Here is a 24,026-nt window from a genome sequence, read left to right on the forward strand (position 1 = left end):
TCAGGCAGAGCCTTCAAGAGCAAAAATTATTCCCTGGCTGGGACTTAGGTTAGATATGACAGGCAAAATGAAAGAGGGGAGATGTCTGCCTAAGGACAGAAGTCAGGAAGACATCTCCCAGACGGAAAACAAGAAAAATGTTGAACAAATTTAAAGAGAAATCTTTGGTTCATTATTTGTCCTCCCAGTAGCCAAACGCTCAGTTTTTTTCCTGCCTGTACTCTTTTCATGCTAGCAGGACTATACACAGTCCCAACCTGGTTACTTCAGAACTTGAACAGAGCAGTTATGAATGTACCATATAATGGGATAACAGCTAATGCACATAATCCGCACGTAACAAAATAGGCAGAGTAAGGGAGATCTTTCTGTTCGGCCTGTAAGAAACCGCAGGGATGCATTGCACTGCTTGCGTACCAAAGAGATGCCAGTGAAGTCTTTCTGAGAAAAGATCTTTGGTTCTTAAAAAAATTGCACTACTTCAGCAGTATACTCACAATGAAAAGAGAACACTAATTTGCATCAGCTTTAAACATCTATGCTCTAGTGCTACAAAGCCTATGGCTGATAAAGTACTCTTTCTCCTTAGCAATAATTGTAATGAAAATGCAAAGATCTGGCAAGATATTTGCTTCTGAAATACTTCTCTATTACCATGGAGAATTTGGAATATCCACCACTGCACTGGAACAAAATGAAGATAAAGAAGCTTGAATGCTACTATTATTGTTAAGATTTTTCTTCTTTTAAAAAAGCTCAGTGGATTTAAAAGGGATAAGAATTAATCACAGAAATAAATCAAATACTGCTGCCAGTAAAAGAGCAGGAAGAAGTGTTAAATAAAAACAATAAATACAAATGACTACACACTAAAATAAACACAAACATACATAAATAAACATATGTATGAAATTTACATTTGGAAATTAACAGAAGAGGAAAGCACCCATGGGTGCAGACAATGACAGAAAACTAGAGTACAATAGCAAGAAAAATCAGCATCTTTCTTCTAAACTGAATGTTTATTTTCCTATTTTTCAGTGTTCCTCTTGAGACAAAGCCTGAATTCCTACACTAGGAATTACCTTACAATGAGTTTACTTTGGGCAAGTAAAAAGTTCACAAGACCAAAAACGTGAGGCAGGCAACATGGGAGTCCGTGAGACAAGCCTCCATCACACCACAGCATCATTGCACACACACGTGAGTCCACAGCCGGCCTGCCTGCCTTACCTCCAAAGATTACGCTTCTGAGATGTGGACTGCAGGACTTGTAGCAGGGCAAAGAAGGTGGCAAAAAAAAATAGAGACTGCAATGATGGTTAGTCGGAGAAGGGGCTCAACTTCACCTATTCCCCTTGGGAAGGTGATGTGCACCATACATCAACACGTTTTCTAACACCATGCCATGACCACCTCTCTGCAGCTCTCCTGCCTGATGCTGCACAGGCTCTGTACTCTGAAAGAGAGACACGTGTGCTCATTTTTTTCCCTGCCAAAGGCTCAGTAACCAGGAACCCTCTGTGCCTAGGGAAGATCATTTTGCAATTTAAGTGTTTCTCCTCATTGACCACTGAAGCCCTGGCTTTGGATGACCTCAACCTAAAGGCTAGCCTAGGAGATCTTGGAGCTCTTTCCAACCTAGATGATTGATTCCACGATTCTGTGACTTCTCCTGGGGCTGCAGCATCCAGCTGCATTCCTTCATTCCGCTCATTCCTGTATGTCATTATTCACCCAGGACTGCCTGCATTTGAAATGAGGAAACAGTTGTACTAGTAACTAAATCCTTAGATAGCTTTGTTATTTTCTTTGGCAGACTTGTTGCAAGCCATCATTAAAACCTGACTTCTACAGCATTTTCAGCTTCAAAATAATAGCAATCAAATCCAAAAGCTAACTGTGTTCTGCTTCATTTTAAAAAACTTGTCTATTTGCTAAAGCCAGAAAAGTATAAGCCTCTATTAATATATATATATACATACATAGAGAGAGAGAAGAATAGAAAATAGGATTTTATAGAAAACAACAAAAAAAGCCAATGAACTAGATGAAGACTTAGAACTGAGAAGATTCTAGAGAAAATGGGGTTCTCTTCTAAGGCTCCAGTTATCTCAAGTCTACTCAATCCACCCTATCCCATCCAGCAGAGGCACACAAGATACAGGAACCAAGTCCCAGGAGATGCTCCAGAACCCCAAATGCTCCAAACCTATTAAATGCCTGGATGTCAGGACTTAAACATGAAACTTTCAGCAGTATCAAAATATTCCGTGAGCAAAAAATAGCCTGTATAACATTTTTGGAAACTATCCTGCTACACTGCTAATCCCTCTGCTCTATTGCCAGCCTTTCATCCCCAGTCCCTCACTGCCCCTTATTGTCAGCCAGCACAAGCTCTTGCATCACTAGGCCGTAAAATGGGTTAGGAAAATTGACCTGGCTGAAAAATAATTATTCTGGGTCTATTTTTCAGCTGGATCTGTTTCTTAAGCCACTTTACAGTGTGCTGAGAACAGCTGTTGGTGCCAAGGCAGCGAGCAGGGGCAGCACTGAGCAGCTGGGGGCAGGAGGTGAGCCAGGGTGGTCACCACGCAGCCCCCACCAGATACCTCCTCAGACTGCCTCTTTGGAGAGCAACATGCAGGCTCCTTTCAAAGGACCCTTAAAAATGCAGTGAAGGCCACTTTCAGAAAAGAATGCCACCATCATGATAAAAACAAATGAGCCTGGACCAGAATTTATGTCCCTCAAAATAAATTAAATCGTTGAGATGAGACTAGCTGACCACCACACCAGTGTGCCATCATGCCAGCCATCATTTAGACAGCCAGCAGAGCCAGGCAAAACCTACCAGCCCGTAACACAAATAGCACTCCCTCAGAAGTATATATATTAGACTTGGACTTGAAGTTGTAAATTTTTCTGACGGCACAGTTCACATGCCATAAGAGGCCTAAATTCAGCATCTATAAAGGTAAAACTGAATTTCACATGCTTAGGTGTGTGCAAGCTAGCACCTATGAAACTGCCACTGATTGACTATTAGAGGGAAAATGACTTTTAGGGGGCTCATAAAGTAAGGATATTTAGCTGCAAGCTACTGTCAGACATCTCTTACGCAAACCCACAATGCCACATTTATAAGGTAGTTTTATGAAGGATGTAACTTCAAAAATATATAAAGTAACCACATTGAAACTACCCTGCTGTAATTTTCACTATGATCTATACATAACATGTTACATTACCAAAACATTACATAAACTTTTATATTTTAATGATTGTGGTGAATCATATAGCTCAATACTACAATTGTTCTCCACATGACTAGGAAAACAACAAATAAAACCTGTCATTCACAAAGTGCTATCAGCTAATACAAAGAAAATTCTTCCCCAGAAGAGCAGACTACTTCCCAGTAAGTAAAACAGGGGTCTTGACAGAGATTAAGAACAGAGAAATACAACTGGTTTCACTGAACAGGAGCTAAAACTGTGCTGCCCTATGTAACATGGTATCTCAAAAAGCTTCACATCTATTACATACTTTGGGCTGAACCCAATTTGTACAACGTCCACTGATCCTCTTCAGCTACCTATCACTGTCCCATTGCCTCCTGAGTGCACCTCTACTCTAACAGCCCTATTACATGAAGGAGCCACTCTTAGGTAATTTGGAAGAAGAATTGTACAACGTAAAAGCAAACTATTTCAAAAAGATTGACATAAGCTCAGCTGCCCTCTTACTATCCCACATAATGTATCCCTAAAATAATGCCAAATGCCAGTTCAGAGAGACAAATAAGAAGGGAAATATTTCAAAATAACAAATATCAAGATATATTTTACAAAAGCATATGCACAGATCTTATACATTTGTTTGAAAATGTAATTTCAAGAGATTTGAATTTGATTCAAGTAAAAGAACGCTGAATACTATGTAGCCATAATTCAGGAGATGTTTAATCCTATGTTTCAGCATGCTACCATCATGTCTGGCAGTCACCAACCACCTGGAATTTCAAGTGAAAGATGACAGTCATTGCCAACTGCATTACAATCCCCTTATTTATTGAACAAATGCCTTATTTCCCCAGACGACACCAACGAAAGAATTTACACATTCACAGCAGGCACATTTCAAGTCTCACTACCTTTCACTGGGCATTTAGAAACGTCAGGCCAGAGCAATGTCATTGGGTTTTGAATTGGTAATAATTTACCAAATTTGCCATTTTCAATTGCAATTTTGCAACACACATAGAGACTGCAGTGCATAAATTGTTCAATATAGGTGCTACTTTATCTACACCCCAGGGAGAAGGTCAGCTTTGTTCTCTCCAGAAAACATGCAGTGACTCGGAGCACACATTCAGAACTTGACAACCATCACATGGAAATTCATGTTTCTAGTTATATATTATGAAATATTCAGCTGTGTTTCTTTTGTGCACAACAACAACAACTAAATGCCTCATTTCTACATTCTTTTATAAGCACTTTATATGCTCAGTGGGAGGAACAGAAAAAGAACTTAGTTAATCATTAAGCTTTTTCTTTTTAAGAGAAAGCCATGCTGACTGTCCCAATTAATCAATGTCTGTTGGTGTCACGTAGGAAATCTTAAGGCAGTGTTTCCCTGTTTCAGAATCCTTTATTCTAAACTTTTTTTTTTTTCTTTTTTTTTTTTTTTTTTTTTTTTAAACGGAGAAGTACACAGCTAAACTTTATAATCATATTAAAATATGCTTTGGAATGGTGGAGAAAGATAGTATCTTTCAGCCTACTAATGCAGTTCTTTCTTTCCAATACAACTTTATTGTCTGGAAACAAAACAAAACAAAAGCATTATTAATGAACTGGGCTTCTTCTAAAGAGAAGATTGCCATGTAAACTCTATTAAACATTACTGAGCAATTGAGCACACTGCCTATTTCACACACTTCCATTTGTAGTTGAACACTGGGGCCACAGGAGGCATGGAAGAAGGAAGAACTGCCACCACTAACCTGTTCTCAAACATGCTATGAGCATTTTCTGGTTACTATTCCCCATGTAAACAGAAACCTGCACCTGCAATGGGACTCGCTACCCAACTTTATCCACCTTGAACCTAGCAGCCTAGTTTAAGCAAGGCATGCAGATCCCAGCCACACAGGATGGGCACCTTGAGAGGAGTGCCCCAGACACGACAGATTGGTGCATTCACCTTCTTCATTGCCTCTCACTTTGCTGAGGAGATACTGGAAGCCTCAACAAATGGCTTATTAGTGATATTATTACAAATCCTAGATGCATCTGGGGAGCCAAACAATGAGATACCTAAACCACAATGTTATGGTTCCCCTGGTAAGCAAATACTGAGGGAGAAAACTTGCAGGGCGCAAGAGGTTGCAGGTGACCCCAAAGCCCACCATCTGCTGAACCAAAAGGACTGCTGGTCCCAAGTGCAGTACAAGAGAAAGACAGCTCAATTCAAGCTTTCTTTAGTGAAGACATTCTCTGCAGCCAACACATGATCATTCCTCAAGGAATTTCCATTTTAGTAAGCAGCCCATTTTATTTTACTTGGGAAATATTTTTCTGTAAATTAGGAGATGGCTTATGTCTTGGCACAACCAGAAGGTCAAGCTGCTAGCCCTACACTAGTAGTCCTAGTCTTCAAGAGGAGTGAAAAGAACAGGATTTTGTAGTTGGGTATTGAGTGTGTGCATGCATAAAGTTTCTCAATAACTACATTTTTAAAATATGAATCTTTCCCCTCCCATAAGAACGCTATTTTTTCTCCCCTTAACCCTGGCTGGAATAGATCTGATACGTGTGTTGGTAATATAATTTTTAGGCTGCCAACATGCCCCTGCCAAACTGCTTTAGAATTTCCATTCTTTTTACCAGCCTACGTAGATACCACACACCAAAATTCTAACTTAGGTCAGGGAAGGTAACGTTTGTCTTTTAAAAAACTATGCCACAACAGAAAGCACTCTAATACTAGATAAAGCTCTACTTTATTTTTAAAATTATATGAACAATGACCAAGGCACATGTCTAAAAATGTAAATCTAAAAATGTTTAAATATCTAAAAATTTCTAGAGTTTGTGTTCTTGACAGTTTCTACATAACTGTGCTCCATTAAGTTGTCCTGTAACCTTCTTCATACCATAACTGATTGGTAGTTCTTTTCATGGGAGCAATGTGTTAAGAGTATTGTCTTATTATTTCTCTTTACTATGTTACATCCATGTAAAGTGCCTAATTACAGATTGCAGAATGTCTTGTTTCCCTTATTTCCTTGGCAAAGGCAAGATTTTGCTAGTTGTTTGGTGTTTACCCTGTGTCACTTTCAATATAGATTTTAAATTACAGAAATAGGTCTTTCAGATTTACTCAGGGCCTCATTTTCTGCTTGGTTGTACCAATGTAAATGAAGAGGAATTTAATTAAATAAAAATATAATTATAGTGATGGAAAATTAACAGAACTAAATGAAAGAAAAGCCAGTCCACCTTTTTTTTTTTTTTTTTTTTTTTTTTTTTTTTTAAGGATTCCTTTTATAAATTCCAGATTCCTATGCTCTTAAGTCCTTCAGAGAGCCAAAGCTGTAATAACAATGATACATTTTCATGGAAAAAAGCAGACTTCTAGTGCTCACAACATATGGTCTTTTTTCTTTTTTTTCCTCCCCGGAAGAATGTATCTGGGCTGCATTTATTTTTCTGTTTGTATAGTAGCAGCCATAATTAATATTCATAATATTATCCTGTATTTATAGAAGAGACTGCACATGTGAGACCTCAAGGAATCATAAAAGCTCATTCATTTTATAGCAGCAAATCTTAGAATGAAACACTGCCTCCCTCCAGCAGTTTTGGACAGTGTTAAACCACAAAAAAAATTGTATTTCATTGTTTTAAAAATATAGGTATAGGGGGAGATCAAGAAAGTAGAGAGAGCATTTAGAAGACAACAGACAAGAACAAAGACGGTTTGGACAAGTTTGGCCTTTTCCTCTGAAAAAAAACTGCAACGTCAATTTATTGATAGCAACTGATAAAGATGTTCAAAATGAACTTAAATTGCTCTAACATGAAGTCTTACTTCCATGCCCACCAGTAGGAATATCCTGTGGCTTTCCAGCCTGTCATGAGCAGGAAACCATTATACTTACAAGACAAGAATCTTTCTTAAGGCCTCTTACTGAAGATGCTTGTTCAAGACTTTGCTTTAAATACATGGAGGGAAAAAAAGGCCTTGTTTCTAGTCCCTCCTCCTCAGCTCTGCACTGATGGATGTTGTTGCTTAAGGGTGTAACGGATCCGATGACTTGGAACAACCACTATGTCTGGTGAAAATGACTCATTTCTGCAAGCAACTTTAAAGTTCAGACAAAGTACTACCTAGATAGTGGCGGCTGATTGATTTCTACAACAATAAATAGCACAAATGCTAGAAAACCTGAACTTTGCTCAGACGAGCAGTGTGTGCGGCTTACTCTTCCCTTACAAGTTCCCCTACACATCCCTGTGCTGCAGTAGCTCATCTTCCTCCTGTGCCAAACAAACTGCAGACAGACTTATGAACTACCTTCCTGCAGGCAAGATATTACTTATACACACACACATACGCATACAAACACACAGATTGCATACAATAAATAATCATGATAATGAGTGGTCTGAGCAACAAGAAGGCATGCAGGGTCCACGCAAGAGGAGCACTAGCATTCAGACTAGTTACGAGCAGGGCAGGGCAGCCAACACGTTCAGTACAGCTCTTAGGAGCTGCGTCCAGCACTGCATTGTAATTTTCCTATGAGGAGATAAGAACCAAAGGTCAGACAGCAGGACTTGGTAGAACTGCAGCGCAAATCCCTAAGGGCTTGTTATTGTTCATTTGTTACCGAAACCTAAAAGGAAGGCTTAGCTCCAGCATACGGCGTCCTACTGAGCACATACATACAGGATTATTGAATTTATGCAACTTCTTTTCTACGCTGTAAGATGTATTAAAATAAACATATTCATGTAGTCTTCTTCCTCCCCTCTTACCTCTTTCTCTCACACAAACTCAAAACAGTACTGAGCAGAAAAAACAATAAGAGACACCTTTATCAGCCTCAGCCATCTGTGTTCCTTTAGTCTGATCCAAGTAATTCGGCAGGCATGTGTGCAGCTTTCTCCTGCCCAATATCATCCTGCCCTGCAAAGAAAATGTTCACTCCCACTTCCTCCTCTTTCCGCCAGTGCGCGGCTCAAGCAGCCATCTAAATCTGTTGATTGCAGGACTTGAAACTAGAAGGCACTGTTGTTTACATTTAATTAATTACGATCTCAACACGATCACTTAGCCATATTCTGAGTAACTGCAACCCCACTAGATAACACAACATAGAGAAATAAACAGATGATAAAAAAAATGCAACTTACAGTGCTGATCATAGGACTTATTTGGTGTTAAGAAATTTATATGTAAAAATAAAAGCTGACTCCTGGAAAGCTAGAAGTACATGAGTTAAGAGTGGTGTGAGAGAGGGGAAAAATAACATGGAAAGAAAACCTCTACTTCTTTTAAGATCATCGCTACCATAAATTAGTTTCCAGACAATCTGACATGACCCTGCTGGGGGTAAAATCTGGGTTTTCATTAATTTGTTCACTGAAATCATAAAGGCTCAAATTCTTTTCTCAAACCAGACAGACATAAAAACTTTATTTAGCAGCTTTCAAAGGGAATAGAAACATGCTCACAAAAAAGTCATTTAAATAAACACACAAACAAAAATGCAGGTCTCTGAAGAATAAGAGTGCAATAAACTACTGAGTTTGTCTTCTGTTTCTAAACAGCCTTGTAATTGCAACGTCTCCATATTTCAGACAGTGTAACATTTTGATGGATTAAAAAGATTTGTTGTATTGAAAAGAATAAAGAATGTGGAATCGGGAAAAGCCCCAGGAATCCCAGAGTGTAATATGATACAACAAAAACCCTATGGAAAATACAAGCTTTAAGCACATACACTGCAGACATATGCCATCATTCAGGCATTTTATTTATTCCTCCAAACTATTTCAGCAGAATTATCTTAATTTATCAAAAATGATCCAAAAGGAGTTGACATGAAAAGCCCTCACCTCAATTTTCTCTCTAGTTCTCCAAGGAACAATTTATCTCCTGGTACACTGTAAGGGAAACAATCACATATTTCCCCATATACAGTGCCTGTTTGCCTGTCACAAACCTACACCTTTAGCTTGAAATTCTAAGTAGTAAAACTTTTTTTTTTTTTTTTTCTCCTATGTCCTATGATATGAACTTGGTATTTTCTTTCTCCGGGTGCTACTGGATGCTACACATCAAATTATTGCTTTGATAACCAATTGCTATAGCTGAGTTAAGTTTAGCACTATGTAGATTTGGATGCTATATAAATTAATTTGGCATAACCAGGTTATCAACTCTGTGTACAGGTTAAAAAGGAGACTACAGATTTGGGTAGGTGAAACATCATGTATGCATTCTTTAAATTAACAGCTTTCTCCTGAATTATATTTCAAGAAATGCTGCAACTACCAAAACCCAAACTTGTATACTGTTCAGTTAAAAACCCAAAGATGAGTAGATGTGTTTGCTTAAAATTGTAAATTACTCAAAATTATAAATTAATATTTTACCTGTGCATATTTTAGACAAAAACACATCTTGAAAATGCTTCAAAGGCTTTAAAACTGAATATACCTGCAAATGAATCCTTAAGGGAAAAGCCTGAAATGAATTTAAAACTAAAATTACCACTCATTAGCACAACTCACTAAAAGAGAATTGTCCTTTGTTCATTCCTCGCTTCACAGTAGACATTAAAAGCACATCAGCAGCAGTACCAAAGCAGAGCTGTGCATCAGCTGGGAGCAGCTTCCCCCCTGACACCTGGCAGAAGACCCTTGGCATGATTCCTGACCCAGCTCCCCAGGGCAGGAAGTGCACCAGGGTACTGCCATGCTCAGCTCTGGTCCTGCTCTGCTCTCCCAAAGTAGGGTCAGGAACGAACCACTATTCCTTCCCGTTAGTGAGGGTGATTGTTACCCTCTGTACTAATAAGCTGTCCCATAAAGCCTAGATATCCACCTAAGAATCTGGAAATGAGTCAAAAGTCACTTGTAAGACACTGGAAGTTTCCAGCTCATCAGTTTCCTCAATGTCAAATAGAAACAAGCAAGAAATAGGTGGCATCCTTAATCCTCTAAAGTTAAATATAACGTAGCAGTGAAAGAGAGAGATTACGGATGTGCAGTATTAAACTGGGTAGAAGCTTTCCAGATAAACAGTAGAGCAGCAAGAATACACAGGGCGCAGCAGGCTGGGCACTCCAGTACGGCTCCCACTTGACCTCTGGCCATGCTGGAGCAGTAGGCCATAAAGGCCCAGAAAGAAACCTACCAACATCAACCCTTGAAACAGGAGCTTTACTGTTCTCTCTCCCGCCTTCCATTTATCAAAAACTAACTGAGTTCAGGTTTCTGGGGGCGTACTACACTGCAACACAGGCCCACGCATGCCTCACCAAAGACAACATACAACAACATTGGTCTGAACCTTCACTGCGTATCTTGCACCAGAGATACTATGACAGAAAAATGTGTCCTCAATGTTTAGGAAATTCGGAAGGTTAGTAATACAAAGAGGAGAAACTGGAATATAACCGAGTTGCACTGCCATGTTCTCCTTGCCTATTAGACACTTCTGTGTTTGTGATGGCAACTTAGGGCTTGACTCTTGTTTGACAGAGGTCTCAAAACAGTACAGGTGGATGATACAGAGAAGACTACAGTGTTGCCTGAGCCAGTTTGGTTGTTTTCTAAGCACCTCCAACTGAGCAGCTGATGAGAGAATTATTTTGACACATGCACATACGTGCATATTTATAGGGGAGTATAGTTAGCCAAGAGACTGGAAAATGTGGATATCTGAAGTCAAAGACGTTAGTTTTGTGTTAATGCTGATGATACTTCACTTACTGGTAATATGGCAGATCTCAAAATTATTCTCATTTGTTTACTCAGTACAGATCTGTGAGAAAAATCCTTTCAGGTTTTATCTTTATAAAAGGATGCTAAACACACCACCCACAAGGAAATAGACACAATCCACCTCTCAGAGATGATCCCACTGTGGCAATCACAGGGGGACAGACAGTGAATGCCTTCCATCACATGAGCAACCTGCAGGGAGTAGCCAGCAGACCTTGCTCATTTCCTGGGTACCATCAAAAGGCAATCTTTATATGGACCCTTTTCTGCCATCAAGTTATCTCCAAGATGCTTTCTGATTTTCCCTCTCTAGACCAACTTCATGGGGCTCTTCATGGAGCTAGCTTCCCTTGCTTGGCTGCTGCAGAGAACCCAGACTTGTCCAGGGATGCCACCTCCAGGCTAGAGGGTAGAAAGAGGACGCACTGCGAGAAGATGGTCCTGTCCACCAGCAGCAGCCCACAAAGCTCCATCTGTCTGAACCTCAGAGGCTGCTGAATGTTTGTGACAGATAACACAAGCATGGCTACCTGCCTGTAGAGCTGGATGTCTGCAGTAAACATAGTAGAACCATGGTATACCAATTCAAGATCGTTATGTCAGTACAAACAATAGCCTACTAACAGTGTGTACACATGTGAAGACTGCATAATATGAAATATTAAGGCAAATGCTTGTTTTCATTACTTTTTGCATAGCTGTTGGCACATAAATTACCACTTCATAACAGACCCTCTGAAATTCCTTTGCATTAACTAATGTGACTATATGTATTTTTACAGTATAATCAGAGCTATCAGCTTCCATCTGTTCTACTGTCCTTTTGGTATGCTATTGCTCTGAGGAAATAAACAAAAATAGATTACTACAAAAACAAACCTGGGTGACAGTCTAGACTAAGTGATCTAATTAAATACAAGATTTATTAGAATAGAGAGAAACATCACAGTAAAACAAAGACACAGTTTCCCAACATATCTGGTATTATTCTTGGCAAAGTGAAGTAAGGCTATAAATTTACTGAAACAAATCATACGATGTACCATACTGATCTGGCATCACTTTTCCTGACTGAATGTTAAGAAAAGTCTTTGTTTTACTTCAATTTTCTTCGCAGTAAATTTTGTTTCTAATTAGAACCCTAGAGTATTAGGGCTTGTCCACACACAGGTTTTGCACAGACATAATTACATGGGTAACAAACCAAACTGAGTTAACGGTAATGCTACTCCCTAGTCTAGACACAGCTAAAACAAACTATACTAGTATAACTATGTCATGCTCCAGGGTTGCTTTGATATACACAAAACAGGCACTTTGTTACGGGGAGGGAAAGAATGGAGTTCAGCCCCAACCTAAAAGACCACAAAAACATCTGGAGCCTCTTTCCATCAGTCAAAAGGGAACAAACCATCCTCTGATGAGGTGTGGCACTTGCTGCTTCAAAGTTCTAGATACACTCAGGAAACAGGGGGAGGCAACAACAAAGATTTAAGAAGCCAACAACAACATAGTCTTACTGCAGCAAAGCTGGGGTTGAGAGCTGGAGAGAGCTGCAGACACCAAGAGGGCAGGCATGCTGTGGTGCCCAAATTCTGAAGTTCTCCAAAATGAACAGCCACTGATTGTTTCACATAACACTAGCATATAGAAAGAAACCTGCACTCCATCAGGCTGGGGGGGGGGGGGGGATTATTTCACATGGAAAAGGACTTGCTAATTACCATCACTAGAACCTAACAGTCATTCAGAGATTTGTATGAAGAATTTAACACTTAACAAAAATAAGCACACGAACGTTTCACACTGGTTGTGAGCCATTATTTGTAATGTTTGCATTAGAGACACATGAAAAATATTTCCATAATAAAGAATGTTGTTTTTAAAGTCTAGTGATTTTTAACATAAAAATTATGAAGTGACCTCACATATAAAAACGCCCCAAAGCTGCAAAAATAGCAAAGAAATTAGAAACTCTAGATATTAAGAAAATGTAGAAAGGCAGAATCATTAAAGAAATGAGAGAAGATTAAAAGCTTTGAACTGAAACCCACTAATTGGTTTGGAACAGTTTTCAACATAAGTCACATCCATCTCACACTAGTTCAAGGAGAACTTATAGATCCCTTTTTTAAGATCTCTGTAACTAAAGGTATTGCTGTCACTTGCAGATTTCTCAGCATCAGTAATACCAGCACTAGGGAAAAAAAGGGGGTTTGGAACTTGGACAAGAAGGCAGATTTTCATTGTTTACTCAAATGTTTCATAAGTAGTTTCCTTTGTCAAGCTACAATTAACGTGCCATGTATCATTAAAGAATAAAATGACTTATAAATAGTATGAATACAAGGAGTACTCCATTGTTCCCAATTGCACTGGTAAATACAGAGACTTGCCAGATAAGACTTACATAAAATTGTTCAAATTCTCTGGACTTAAAGCCCTCCATCCTTGGCCAGCTCCGTTAGAGAAGTAACAGCTTCAATGTTTCGCTTGCCCTACCAAATCACACCTTTCCCTGCCTGGGAGAGATTTTAGGTCTAGACCGTTTGCAACCCTGGCAGTACCTACACATCTCTGAGGCAGCCCCCAGTCCAAACAGCAGGGAGACAAGAATGCTCCTGTGGCTCTGTCTGCATCTTCTCCAATGTACCCTGTCATTCCTGCTTAACATCACTTTCCATTGCGTTTCTGGAGCTCTGCACAAGACACATGAAACAGAAGACATTTTTGAAGCCCTCCATCTCACTCGAGCAAGGACCCATGTGGTGCTGCAGTGACCCAGAGCTAGCTAAGCCACAGCACCTAGGCTGGGCCGAGTCAAAAGCTGCACAAACTAATTACACTATGCAGCTAGGGTTTTATGGCTGTAGCTGCAGTTCACACAGAGTCATGGTAAAATGTGCTATGACTTTCTTTCCAGGGGGAGATGGCTACGCATTCTGCCTGCCTCCTTTAGTTTCCAGACCTTTACCATTCCAGCAGTCTGCATTGTCCGAAATCCCCATATCTTGCCTGATAGGACTGAATGACTCCAACACCCCAGCTGTTACCCTCTCCCTTGTAACACATGACAGACACATTAGCACCGTTGGTCCCTAGCCAGCTCATTACTCCTCCAAAGGAAACTGTTCATTCAAGGGTTAAACATGCAAACTAAGATTCTGTCTTATTCTGCTTAATGCCTAGGCACAGATAACAGTATTGTCCATAGGTTCCTAACCTTACTGCCATCCCAGACACAGGTTACAACGTACAATACCCCAAAATAACATAAACCACACAACTGTTTTGGAAGGCAAGAATGAACATAATCACGTGCTTTTCCAGTGGTACCCATATGCGTTAGTCACTCTGTAACATATATAGTATCATGATGGTGAAACCCTCAACCCCACTGGAAGAGGTTAAAAGAAATTTTATGTTGGAAAGCCAGGAGAAAGGAGCTAAACAATTGTTTTTTGGTTTCTTTTTTTTTCCAGCACGAGTATGTTAAAAGACATAAAATAGCAAACAGAAGAGCTCCCTTCAGGACACCTACATTATTTTTCACTCAGAGAAGAGCAATGCAACACCTAATAACTAATACAAGTGGGGAAAAAATAAGACTGATCACAGAACACTTCCATACAATGTCAAATAACCTGGTTTGTCACTGTAGATTACACAGAAATAGGCTAAGTCAAAATAAAGCAGCTTTCAAATTTAATAACTATCCAAAATTACACCAATTGGCTGTAAAATACAGTGGAATGAGCATTTGTTTTCCTTGCAAATCTCAAACTATTTAGTACTTTGAACATAAACGTTACCTCATGACCTGCATTTTTCCAAAAAACTCACACTTCTCTTTCCATATGGGAATAACGAGCACAGAATTATACACAAATATGAGACCTAAGTGCTAAAAAATCCACAAACTATAAATCATAGAATCATATAGGTTGGAAAAGACCCTTAAGATCATCAAGTCCAGCCATCACTTAGCAGAACCAAGTCCACCACTAAACCACGTTCCTGAGCGCCACGTCCACATGGCTCTTAAATACCTCCAGAGATGGTGACTCCACCACCTCCCTGGGCAGCCCGTTCCAATGCCTGACCACCCCTCCTGTGAAAAAATTCTTCTCAATATCCAATCTAAACCTCCCCTTGTACAGTTTGACACCATTGCCTTATGTCCTGTGACCTCAGAAAAGAAACTGAGATAAGTTCTTAGCTTTTTTTAACTGGTTTACTGAAAAGAATGCAAGTCTACACTTTCAGCTGCTTTGTGTTCAGAAGGGGATTCAGCCAATGCATAGCTCTTACCTTGGACCCTCTCTTCAGAAAGGGGTAGAGTACAAACCAGATAGCTATGCAATGAATGGCTCTATAGTGGGATCCTATAGGGAAAACCCCAGGGATGGATGTGAAAGGTGGGAGAGACTTTTTCAGTTGGAGCACTGGGTAGATAATTTCAATATAGTTGATACTACACAAAAGAGTTTAATGATAGAACCTAAAAAAAAAAAAAAAAAAGAAAAAAAAAATCATAGCATTTCCCAAGGACAAGGATTCACTTATAAAATAAGCAGTTTCACACAAGCCTACTCTTCTTAGACTATGCTTAGTCACTGCTTTGAAGCTGCAGAAATCTCTATTTCACACCAGGTGTCTGCCACCCAAAACCATTCCTAAAGCCTAAGTTAGAATAAAGACTGAATAACAACTTCTTGCTGCTGCTGCTTTCTTCCCAGATCTCAACAGGGACGTTCAACACTGAGCGGCTCCAAGTGCTCTCTGGTTCACTCACATGCCACGCTCTAATTAGGATGATGTCTGGCATTGGGGCAGAAGGTGCCACAGGCAGTAAGAATGGGAAGCTGTTAAGCATAACCTATTGCTGCTCTTTCCCTCCTGCTTAACCAAATCCAGCAGCAAAAGAACATACTGTAACAAAAGGAAGAAAGATAATGCACAACACTCAAGGTTTTTCTCATAACAGCTATCTGCTTAAAAACTATCAGGTATTGTGACACCAGCCAGACCTATTATGCTTTGTCTATGTGTGTAGAAAAAATGCTTTATAACCTGCTTCTCACAGGAGAATCCAAAATTGGTCAGTCCTCATTTTGTCATGTAAATGTCAAAAAAGTTGAAGACATTATGTGTGAAAGAACACTTAGGTTTTGTGGCTTTATAACTTCTACAGGTCCATGCACGTTCATTATCCCTCATCTGTGTTCTGTGAGCCATCACCATAAAAATCAGAACTGAAGGAAAACATTAAAGCTTCTGGATTATAGAACTGATGCATAAAGACTGTAGCATGAGTGCATTTTAAGGTGGGTTTTTAAAGGTAAAAGATACTGGTGATATACTTGGGTATCGGCTGTTTCTTATAAAAGACTGGCAGTAAACTCTAAGATTGTAACGAGCACACCCATTCCATCAAACCACTGTTCCAGTGAGCAAAAAAAATAACATCCACAAGCAACGTGGAAAAAAGCTGCGTTGCTTATTCAGCACCCACTTGCAGCTTATGCAAGGAATTTTACTGTAGTAGTGCTTGTTCAAGTGCGGGACAGCAAAAGCCATTGCAGAGAAATGAAATCAGACAAGAGAAATACTGCATATGGTTATGTTTTTTAAGGTTGATAGAGATATATTATAAATTATAATCAGCTAAAGAAGCACTGTACACTAATTATGTTTGGGAAAAGATGCATTTAAGAAGCTATAAACATGTAAGTAATAATATGAAATCCTAGCTCCCAACCATTGCTTTCAATATTCTTTTACAGAATAAAACATTTGTTTTTGATTTCAGGAGTGGTTTGTATTCAACAATGTAAAATTTGTTTAAAGTTTCAATAGTTGTTCTTTTCGCTGCTCACCAAATATTCATATTAAATACTTTTACAATGTGTGAGCCTATTGCAACCATAGGGTCTCCTGTGAGTGCCCTTTCAGAGAAGAAACTCTTTAGTCACGTGGGCAGACTCCAAGCTGCAGGATCGCGATCCATATGCTCACTGACTAAGGCTAAACCCTTAAAATAACTGTCCATCAAGACAAAATATAACTTACTTATAACTCAATTTTTATCAGTTTTTGCTTTTATCTTTTACAGATTGCTAGCAGGGATGCAGGCACCGGTGTGACAGGAATCTTCCCGTAAGAACAGCGTACTATATAAACCAGCAGCAGCAGTCAAACAGGTCGTGTTCAGATACACTTCAAAACAATAATAAACAGCAAACAGCACACATGCTGCTGAGATAAACTTGCTCATACACACTGAGAAATCTCTGAGTTCTGCTCAGATTCCCTGTCTGACAATGGTGCTTTACAGAGCATCAATCACTGTCAGGACAGGAAAATCAGGTTACGTGCCTATACAGACCATACCTATAGTGCAGTAAAAAAAAAAAAAAAAAAAAAAAAGGAAGTGACAATTAAGATAAAAAGCTACAGATGTCAAGCAAGTATTAGAAATACCCCATCTGCTAAAATCAAAAAGAAAAAAACATCTTGGTGGCTCAAGACAAAGATATAATTTTGAAGTGGAAATATAGATGGGGGTAACACCTGGGACACACGAGGCTATGCAATACTGAGGTAATGGGTTTAGCTGGAGGGGGAAATGGTTGAACCACCATACTTCCAGCATCCCCCGCTGGCTGACACACTCAGTGGTGCCAGACCCAAACTTCCAGCGAGTGCAAATTAAATGACTCATAACAAAGCACAGAATGCACCTCCATAACGTGGTGCAAGCTAAACCGAACACAAGGCCCCCTTTCACAACAGGCCTCCTGGTCTTCATGTGCAAGACGGCAAGAATGGTGTAAAATTTCAGCTCTGTCATCCAATTGCCGTACTCTGTGGCAATTAAAATACTTGCACTTCACTGCTGATGTCTCAAACCTGTTTGCTCCTCAAGCTAGTGAAGCAGAGCACATTTAAAGACCCTTGAGTTAATGCCAAAGCAAATTGCTTTCTGATAAGGAAAGGTGCCTGCAAAACTGTTACACTTTTACAGTCTGTCACACCAGAGAAGAGAACCAAGACCATTTTCATGCTCATCTGTGCGGGTAAAGAAGTAATGGTAGATTAGAGATGCATGTGGAGATCTGAGGGGCTTTACCAGGAAAACCACAAGGCAGGGGGGAGAATGAGTACATCCAGGCTGGAGACACTAAATGAACTGTTCAGAGAGCAATCCCCTCCTGGCCAATCCTCAACATCTTTCATTACTGTAATCACATCAGTATTTCAGTTGTAACTCACATAGGAATAGAAAGACTTTAATTAATGATTGCTAAAATGAGAAGGTGTGCAAAACTCATGATATGCCTGTGATTAAAGATTTTAAGACCTAAAGCATTTAGTACCCAAAATGTATTTGACCAATGTTATGCTTATAGTAGCCAAATTTGAGCACTATGGCCAATCCTCTCTGAAATTCCTACACAGGCAGCTTCAAGGAAAAAAAAAAAAAATGCTTTAAGTATACAAGCTGAAAGGTTCTCTCCAATTAATGAATCAGCAGACTTAGCATTCAGGTATTCTGCTGTGCACTAATACTCATAAAACCAAATATGTTAAACAGCTTATTTAGACAGCAAACACGTAAATAATTACTGAATAAAAGCTATACCTCTGCTCGTTGCGTGCGGGGCAAAACAGATGATTTTTCAATGGCATAAACATCCACCAAGTAGAGACGCGCTCCTTGCTCCCTGTCCAAAATGGCAGCAGTCTGGATGACACCGGTATGGCGCCCGATGGTGAAGAGGCGCCCCAGGCTCTTGTCTTCGCACCGGACAGACACAATGTAATATTCCACCTGGGCTGCAGAACCCCGCGGACTAGCCGCTTCAATAGATATCACGTTTGTCCCAATAGGCTCACCTTCTTTCAAGATGGTTATGTATTTCGGCTGGGTGAAAATAGGCCCATCAACCCCTTGCAGAATTATAGTCATTTCAGTGGTAGATTTCCTCCTTTCGGGGCCAAGATCCGTGGCAGAAACTATGAGATTGTATATGAGCTGAGAGGGCACCAAAGCTGATGCTACTCTTAGGTCTCCGCTATAGCGATCCACAATGAAGGTTTCGGTATCTCCATTGATTATTTCATATTCCACCTCTCCATTGGCGCCCTCATCAGGATCTGCAGCAACAATTGTGGTTAGGATTGAACCGATCACAACCGAAGGGTCGGCCGCAAGAGCATTTTGCGATATGAACACAGGAACATTGTCATTTTGATCCGTCACTAAAATGGTCACGTTCTTCAAGGCAAATCGCCTGGACTCCACCGGAACAGCCTGATCAGTGGCTTTGACTGTTAATTCAAAGAGATTAGCAAACTCCCGATCTATTTCAGCATTGGTAAATATCGTCCCTCTGACTTCATCTATACGGAAATGATTACCTCTTGGCATCTGTTGAATGATTGCATATGTCAACTGCCCATTAATATCCGCATCTGGGTCATGAGCAGTCACAGAAATGACAGAACTACCAACAGGAATGTTCTCAATAATAGATTTAAAAATGTCCCCTGGAGGAAAATTAGGAGGGTTGTCGTTAAAATCCCTAACATGTATTACCACTGACATCGTAGATGACCGTGGTGGCCGTCCATGGTCTTTTGCTGTTATATTTAGCTTATACAATGACTGCGTCTCAAAGTCCAATTTCTTTGAAAGAAAAATACTACCAGTGTTGGGACTGATGCTAAAGGTCCCATGATTGTTTGTCCCTGTAATGCTATAATGGAGGTCAGCATTGTCACCTGAATCAGAGTCAGTTGCAGTGACAGAGGAAACAAGTTCACCAACTCTCATGTTTTCCAAGACATCCACTAACAAAGTTGATTTAGGGAAGGAAGGACTGTTGTCATTCTCATCCAATACATCAATGCTCAACGTGCAAGTTGAACTTAGAGAAACTGCTCCAGAGTCTACTGCTTGGATGACAAGAGAATACGATGCAGTAGCTTCATGATCTAGCTTGCCTACTAAGGTCACCTGGCCTGTGCTGCTATCTATTGCAAACTGTTTTTCTTCATTTCCCTTGATTACAGAATAGTGAATCAATCCATTATTTCCTTCATCAACATCTGAGGCGGAAACCCTCAGAACCTGTGTTAGATTTGCTGCCAATTCTGATATAGTAGCTTGGTAGAGATCTTTCAAAAATTTGGGGGCATTATCATTGATATCTTTCATGTAGATTTGTACAGTTGCCTGATCCTTTAGAGGCTTTGGCAACCCCTGATCTGTTGCTATTACGGTAAGACTAAATACCGCAGCACCCCGCTGCCTCATAAGAGCTTCCCTGTCAAACTGGTGAGTGCTTCTTATTTCCCCAGTTACTGTGTTCAGCTCAAAATCTGGTTGCATATGCTCAAAAGAATACCTGACTTCACCATTTGGCCCAAAATCTTTGTCTACAGCATTTATTTTACCCACATATGAACCACCTCTCTGCTCTTCTTCAAAATAAAACACATAGTTGGTACTGTTGAACAATGGCCTGTTATCATTTACATCCTCCAGAATTACCGTAACATTCACAGTAGCATTGAGCGGTTCTACTGCCCTATCAGAGGCAACAACCAGTAAAACATATCTTTCCTGAAGCTCACGGTCCAGCTCACTCTTTATGTACAGCTGTCCATCTGGGAAAATGCCAAAGGCATCCCCAGTATTTCCTTCAATTATACTATAAGCTATCTCACCGTTCACTCCCGAGTCTTTGTCAGAAGCCTGGACCTTGAAAAAACGGGAGTTCACAGGCTCTGACTCCAAAATAGTTATTTCATAGGAAAGCTGGTCAAACACAGGAGGGTTATCATTCACATCATGGACAGAGACAGTCAGGATAAAGTTAGAGGACAGCTGTGGCACTCCCATATCCGAGGCCAGGATTTCAACCTGGTAAGACCCAGCATTTATGTCCAGTGGTCCTATTAAGCTTATGGCACCTGTTTGTTCATTGATTGAAAACAAGCCCTTTGGGTTTTGCTTAAGGCTGTAAATAACCATGCCATTAACACCTTCATCGGGATCAAGAGCTTTAGCCTGGAATATGGTATGCCCAGCTTTCCAGTTTTCAACCACATTTACACTTTCCACTGCGTGAATAAAGTGCGGGGAATTGTCATTTAAATCCTTGACAGTTATATTGACCAGGGTGTCTCCAGTTATCGCCCCACCACTAGCCACCACTTTCAGCTGGTAAAACGCTTGCTCTTCCCTATCAATAATACTGGCTGTGGTGATCTGCCCCGTCGCTCTGTTGATGGCAAACATGCCCCTTTGGTCACCTGTTGTAATAAGGTAACTGATATTGGTGTTAAGGTCCATGGTGGAAGCAAAAACAGTACCTACATGGTAACCCAGGGCAACATTTTCAAAAACAACAAAACTGTACATGCCCTGGCTGAAAACAGGTGGATTGTCTTGAGTGTCCAACACAGTGATGGTGACAATGGCCTGGTTCTGCGACTGCAGATGACCACCATCAGTGGCCACAATCTGCAACTGGTAAGCAGTTTTCTCCTCCCTGTCAAGAGCTATTTTAGTTGTGATGACCCCCGTCTGGCCATGGACCTGAAACCTGGAGGTATCTCCAGCTGAGATACTGTACTTGACAGTCCCATTGGGTCCCAGATCAGGGTCAGTGGCAGACACGGTGGTTACATAGGTTCCAGCTGGCTCATTTTCCTGGATATGGGCAAAATACTGGACAGGATAAAACACAGGGCTGTTGTCATTCACATCCAGGAGGCTCACATTAACCCGAGCTACTGAAGAAAGGGGAGGAGAACCCAAATCAGTAGCCAGGACCTGCAGGGAAAAGTGAGCCTGCTCCTCCCTGTCCAGCTGTGAGATGGTGCTGAGCTTGCCTGACACTGGGTCCAAGCGAAAGATCCTGCGAGGGGACACCAGGGGTGGGCCAGCTGCTGCCACTGCTGGCTCAGCTTCCTGCAGGGAGAAACGGACAGTCCCGTTGTCCCCCAGGTCCCCATCTGTGGCACTCAGGACCAGCAGCTCAGTTCCTGATGGGGAGTTTTCAGCCAGGGACACCTGGTATCCCTCAGGTTGGCCGAAGCGAGGCTTGTTGTCATTGACATCCAGGATGGTCACCACCAGCTGTGCATAGGAGAACTTGGGCTGCACCCCCTGGTCACGTGCGCTGATGTTGAGCACCACCTCAGAAGCAGTCTCTCGGTCCAGCCTGACGGAGGGGGACGCACCTGCAGCTTGCCCAGCAGTGCCACCCTCAAGGCCGGCCGTGGTGACCAGCCCGCTGTGCTCGCTGATGCGGAACCAGCCAAGCTCATTGCCCGAGACGATGCTGTACTTGAGGTTGGCGTTGAGGCCCGAGTCACGGTCAGTGGCGCTCAGGCCCCGCACATAGCTGCCCAGAGGCACCTCCTCACTGATGTTCACCCTGTACACCGACTGCCCAAAGACTGGGGGGTGGTCATTAATGTCATTCACAAAGATCACCAGGCTCGCCACCGACGAGCGGCTCACAGGAGCCGCCACCGCCCCATCGGGGGAAAGGGAAGAAGTGGGGGACCCCGGTGGTGGCGGCGGGGCCCCGTAGTTATCAGCCACCGCCACTGTCAGGTTATAGGCAGGGATGCGCTCCCGGTCCAGCGCAGCTGCTACCTTGATAAGGCTGAGGTTGGGTACCTTGCTGCTGTGCACCTCAAAGTGCCGCTGCTCGTTGCCCGCCAGGATGGACACGGAGATGTTCCCGTTAGCAGCAGGGGAGTCAGCGTCGCTCACCGTCAGTAGGGCCACCACAGTGCCAGGGGCCGCGTTCTCATCCACAGAAGCAAAGCGGGAGGTGGCCGGGAAGTAGCGGAACTTCACCCGTGGCTCATTGTCATTGACGTCCAGCAGGCGGATGAGGGCCTCGGCACGGCCACTCAGCGCAGGCACCCCCCGGTCCGTGGCCTGCACCGTCAGCGAGTACTGCTGGCGCGTCTCATAGTCCAGGCGCTCCCGGATGCGGATCACCCCGCTCTCAGGGTCCACCTCGAACGGGAGGTTGCCGGCCCCCTCCCCACCACCACCACCATCACCTCCTTCCAGGCGGTAGCGGATGTCAGCGTTGGTGCCTTCATCAGCATCAGTTGCCACCACCTGGAGAACACTGGCCCCCACTGGTGCATCCTCAGGAACACGTGCCTGGTAAAGGGTCTGGCTAAAGACGGGCGGGTTGTCATTGATGTCCTGTATGGTGACATTGACCTGCAGGTACCCACGGCGACGGGGCTCACCCTTGTCCTCCACCTGCACCAGCAGTTGGTAGGTGGGGGTGGCCTCACGGTCCAGCCCACCCCTGGAAACCAAGTGCAAGAAAGCTCCTTCACCGCTGGGGTTGAGGGTGACGTTGAGCCGGAACCGTCCCTCCTCGTTGCCAGCCACGATGCGGTAGGAGCTGTGGTCCACACCGTTGGTGCCGCTGTCAGCGTCCGTGGCCGTGTCGAGGATGAGCTGCCGCCCGCTGCCCGTGTCCTCCTTGAACGTCACCACGATGGAGGGGTCGGGGAAGACGGGCGCGTTGTCGTTGAGGTCGAGCACCAGCACGCGCACCTCGCTGGGGTAGGTGGGCTGGCTGGAGAGCACCACCAGGTCCACCACGGCGCTGGCCAGGCTCTCGCGGTCGATGGTGGCGCGGGTGTGCAGGGCGCCCGACGTGGCGTTGATGGCGAAGAGGGCATGGCGCTCGCTCAGCCGGTAGGTGAAGCCGGGCCGGGTGGCGATGGTGCCCACCCAGGTGCCCGCCGGCTGCTCCTCCAGCACCTGGAAGACCTGCCGGGGCTCGGCGGCGGCGCCCAGCGGCAGCAGCGGCAGCAGCAGCGGCAGCAGCAGCGGCGGGGCCCCGCGGCCGGCGGCGGGGCGGCCCATGGCGACCGGGGGGGCGCCGCTCCGCGCCCCTTCCCTCGCTCCCTCCCCGCGAGGCTCCGCTCGCCCTGCCCGCC

At 42.6% G+C, this 24,026-nt stretch overlaps 1 protein-coding gene across 1 annotated transcript in view; it reads right to left on the reverse strand.

The window, feature by feature from the left end:
- FAT4 (FAT atypical cadherin 4) overlaps positions 1–24,016 on the reverse strand; it is a 144,026-nt gene extending 120,010 nt beyond the window's left edge. Inside the window, exon 1 of the mRNA XM_035325202.1 lies at positions 18,673–24,016. Coding sequence (XP_035181093.1) covers positions 18,673–23,952 — 5,280 coding nt within the window. The 5' untranslated portion in view covers positions 23,953–24,016. The remainder of the gene's footprint in view (positions 1–18,672) is intronic.
- Between the last annotated feature and the right edge of the window lie 10 nt (positions 24,017–24,026).

This window comes from Oxyura jamaicensis, chromosome 4 (genome assembly GCF_011077185.1).
Source record: "Oxyura jamaicensis isolate SHBP4307 breed ruddy duck chromosome 4, BPBGC_Ojam_1.0, whole genome shotgun sequence".
NCBI lineage: Eukaryota > Metazoa > Chordata > Aves > Anseriformes > Anatidae > Oxyura > Oxyura jamaicensis.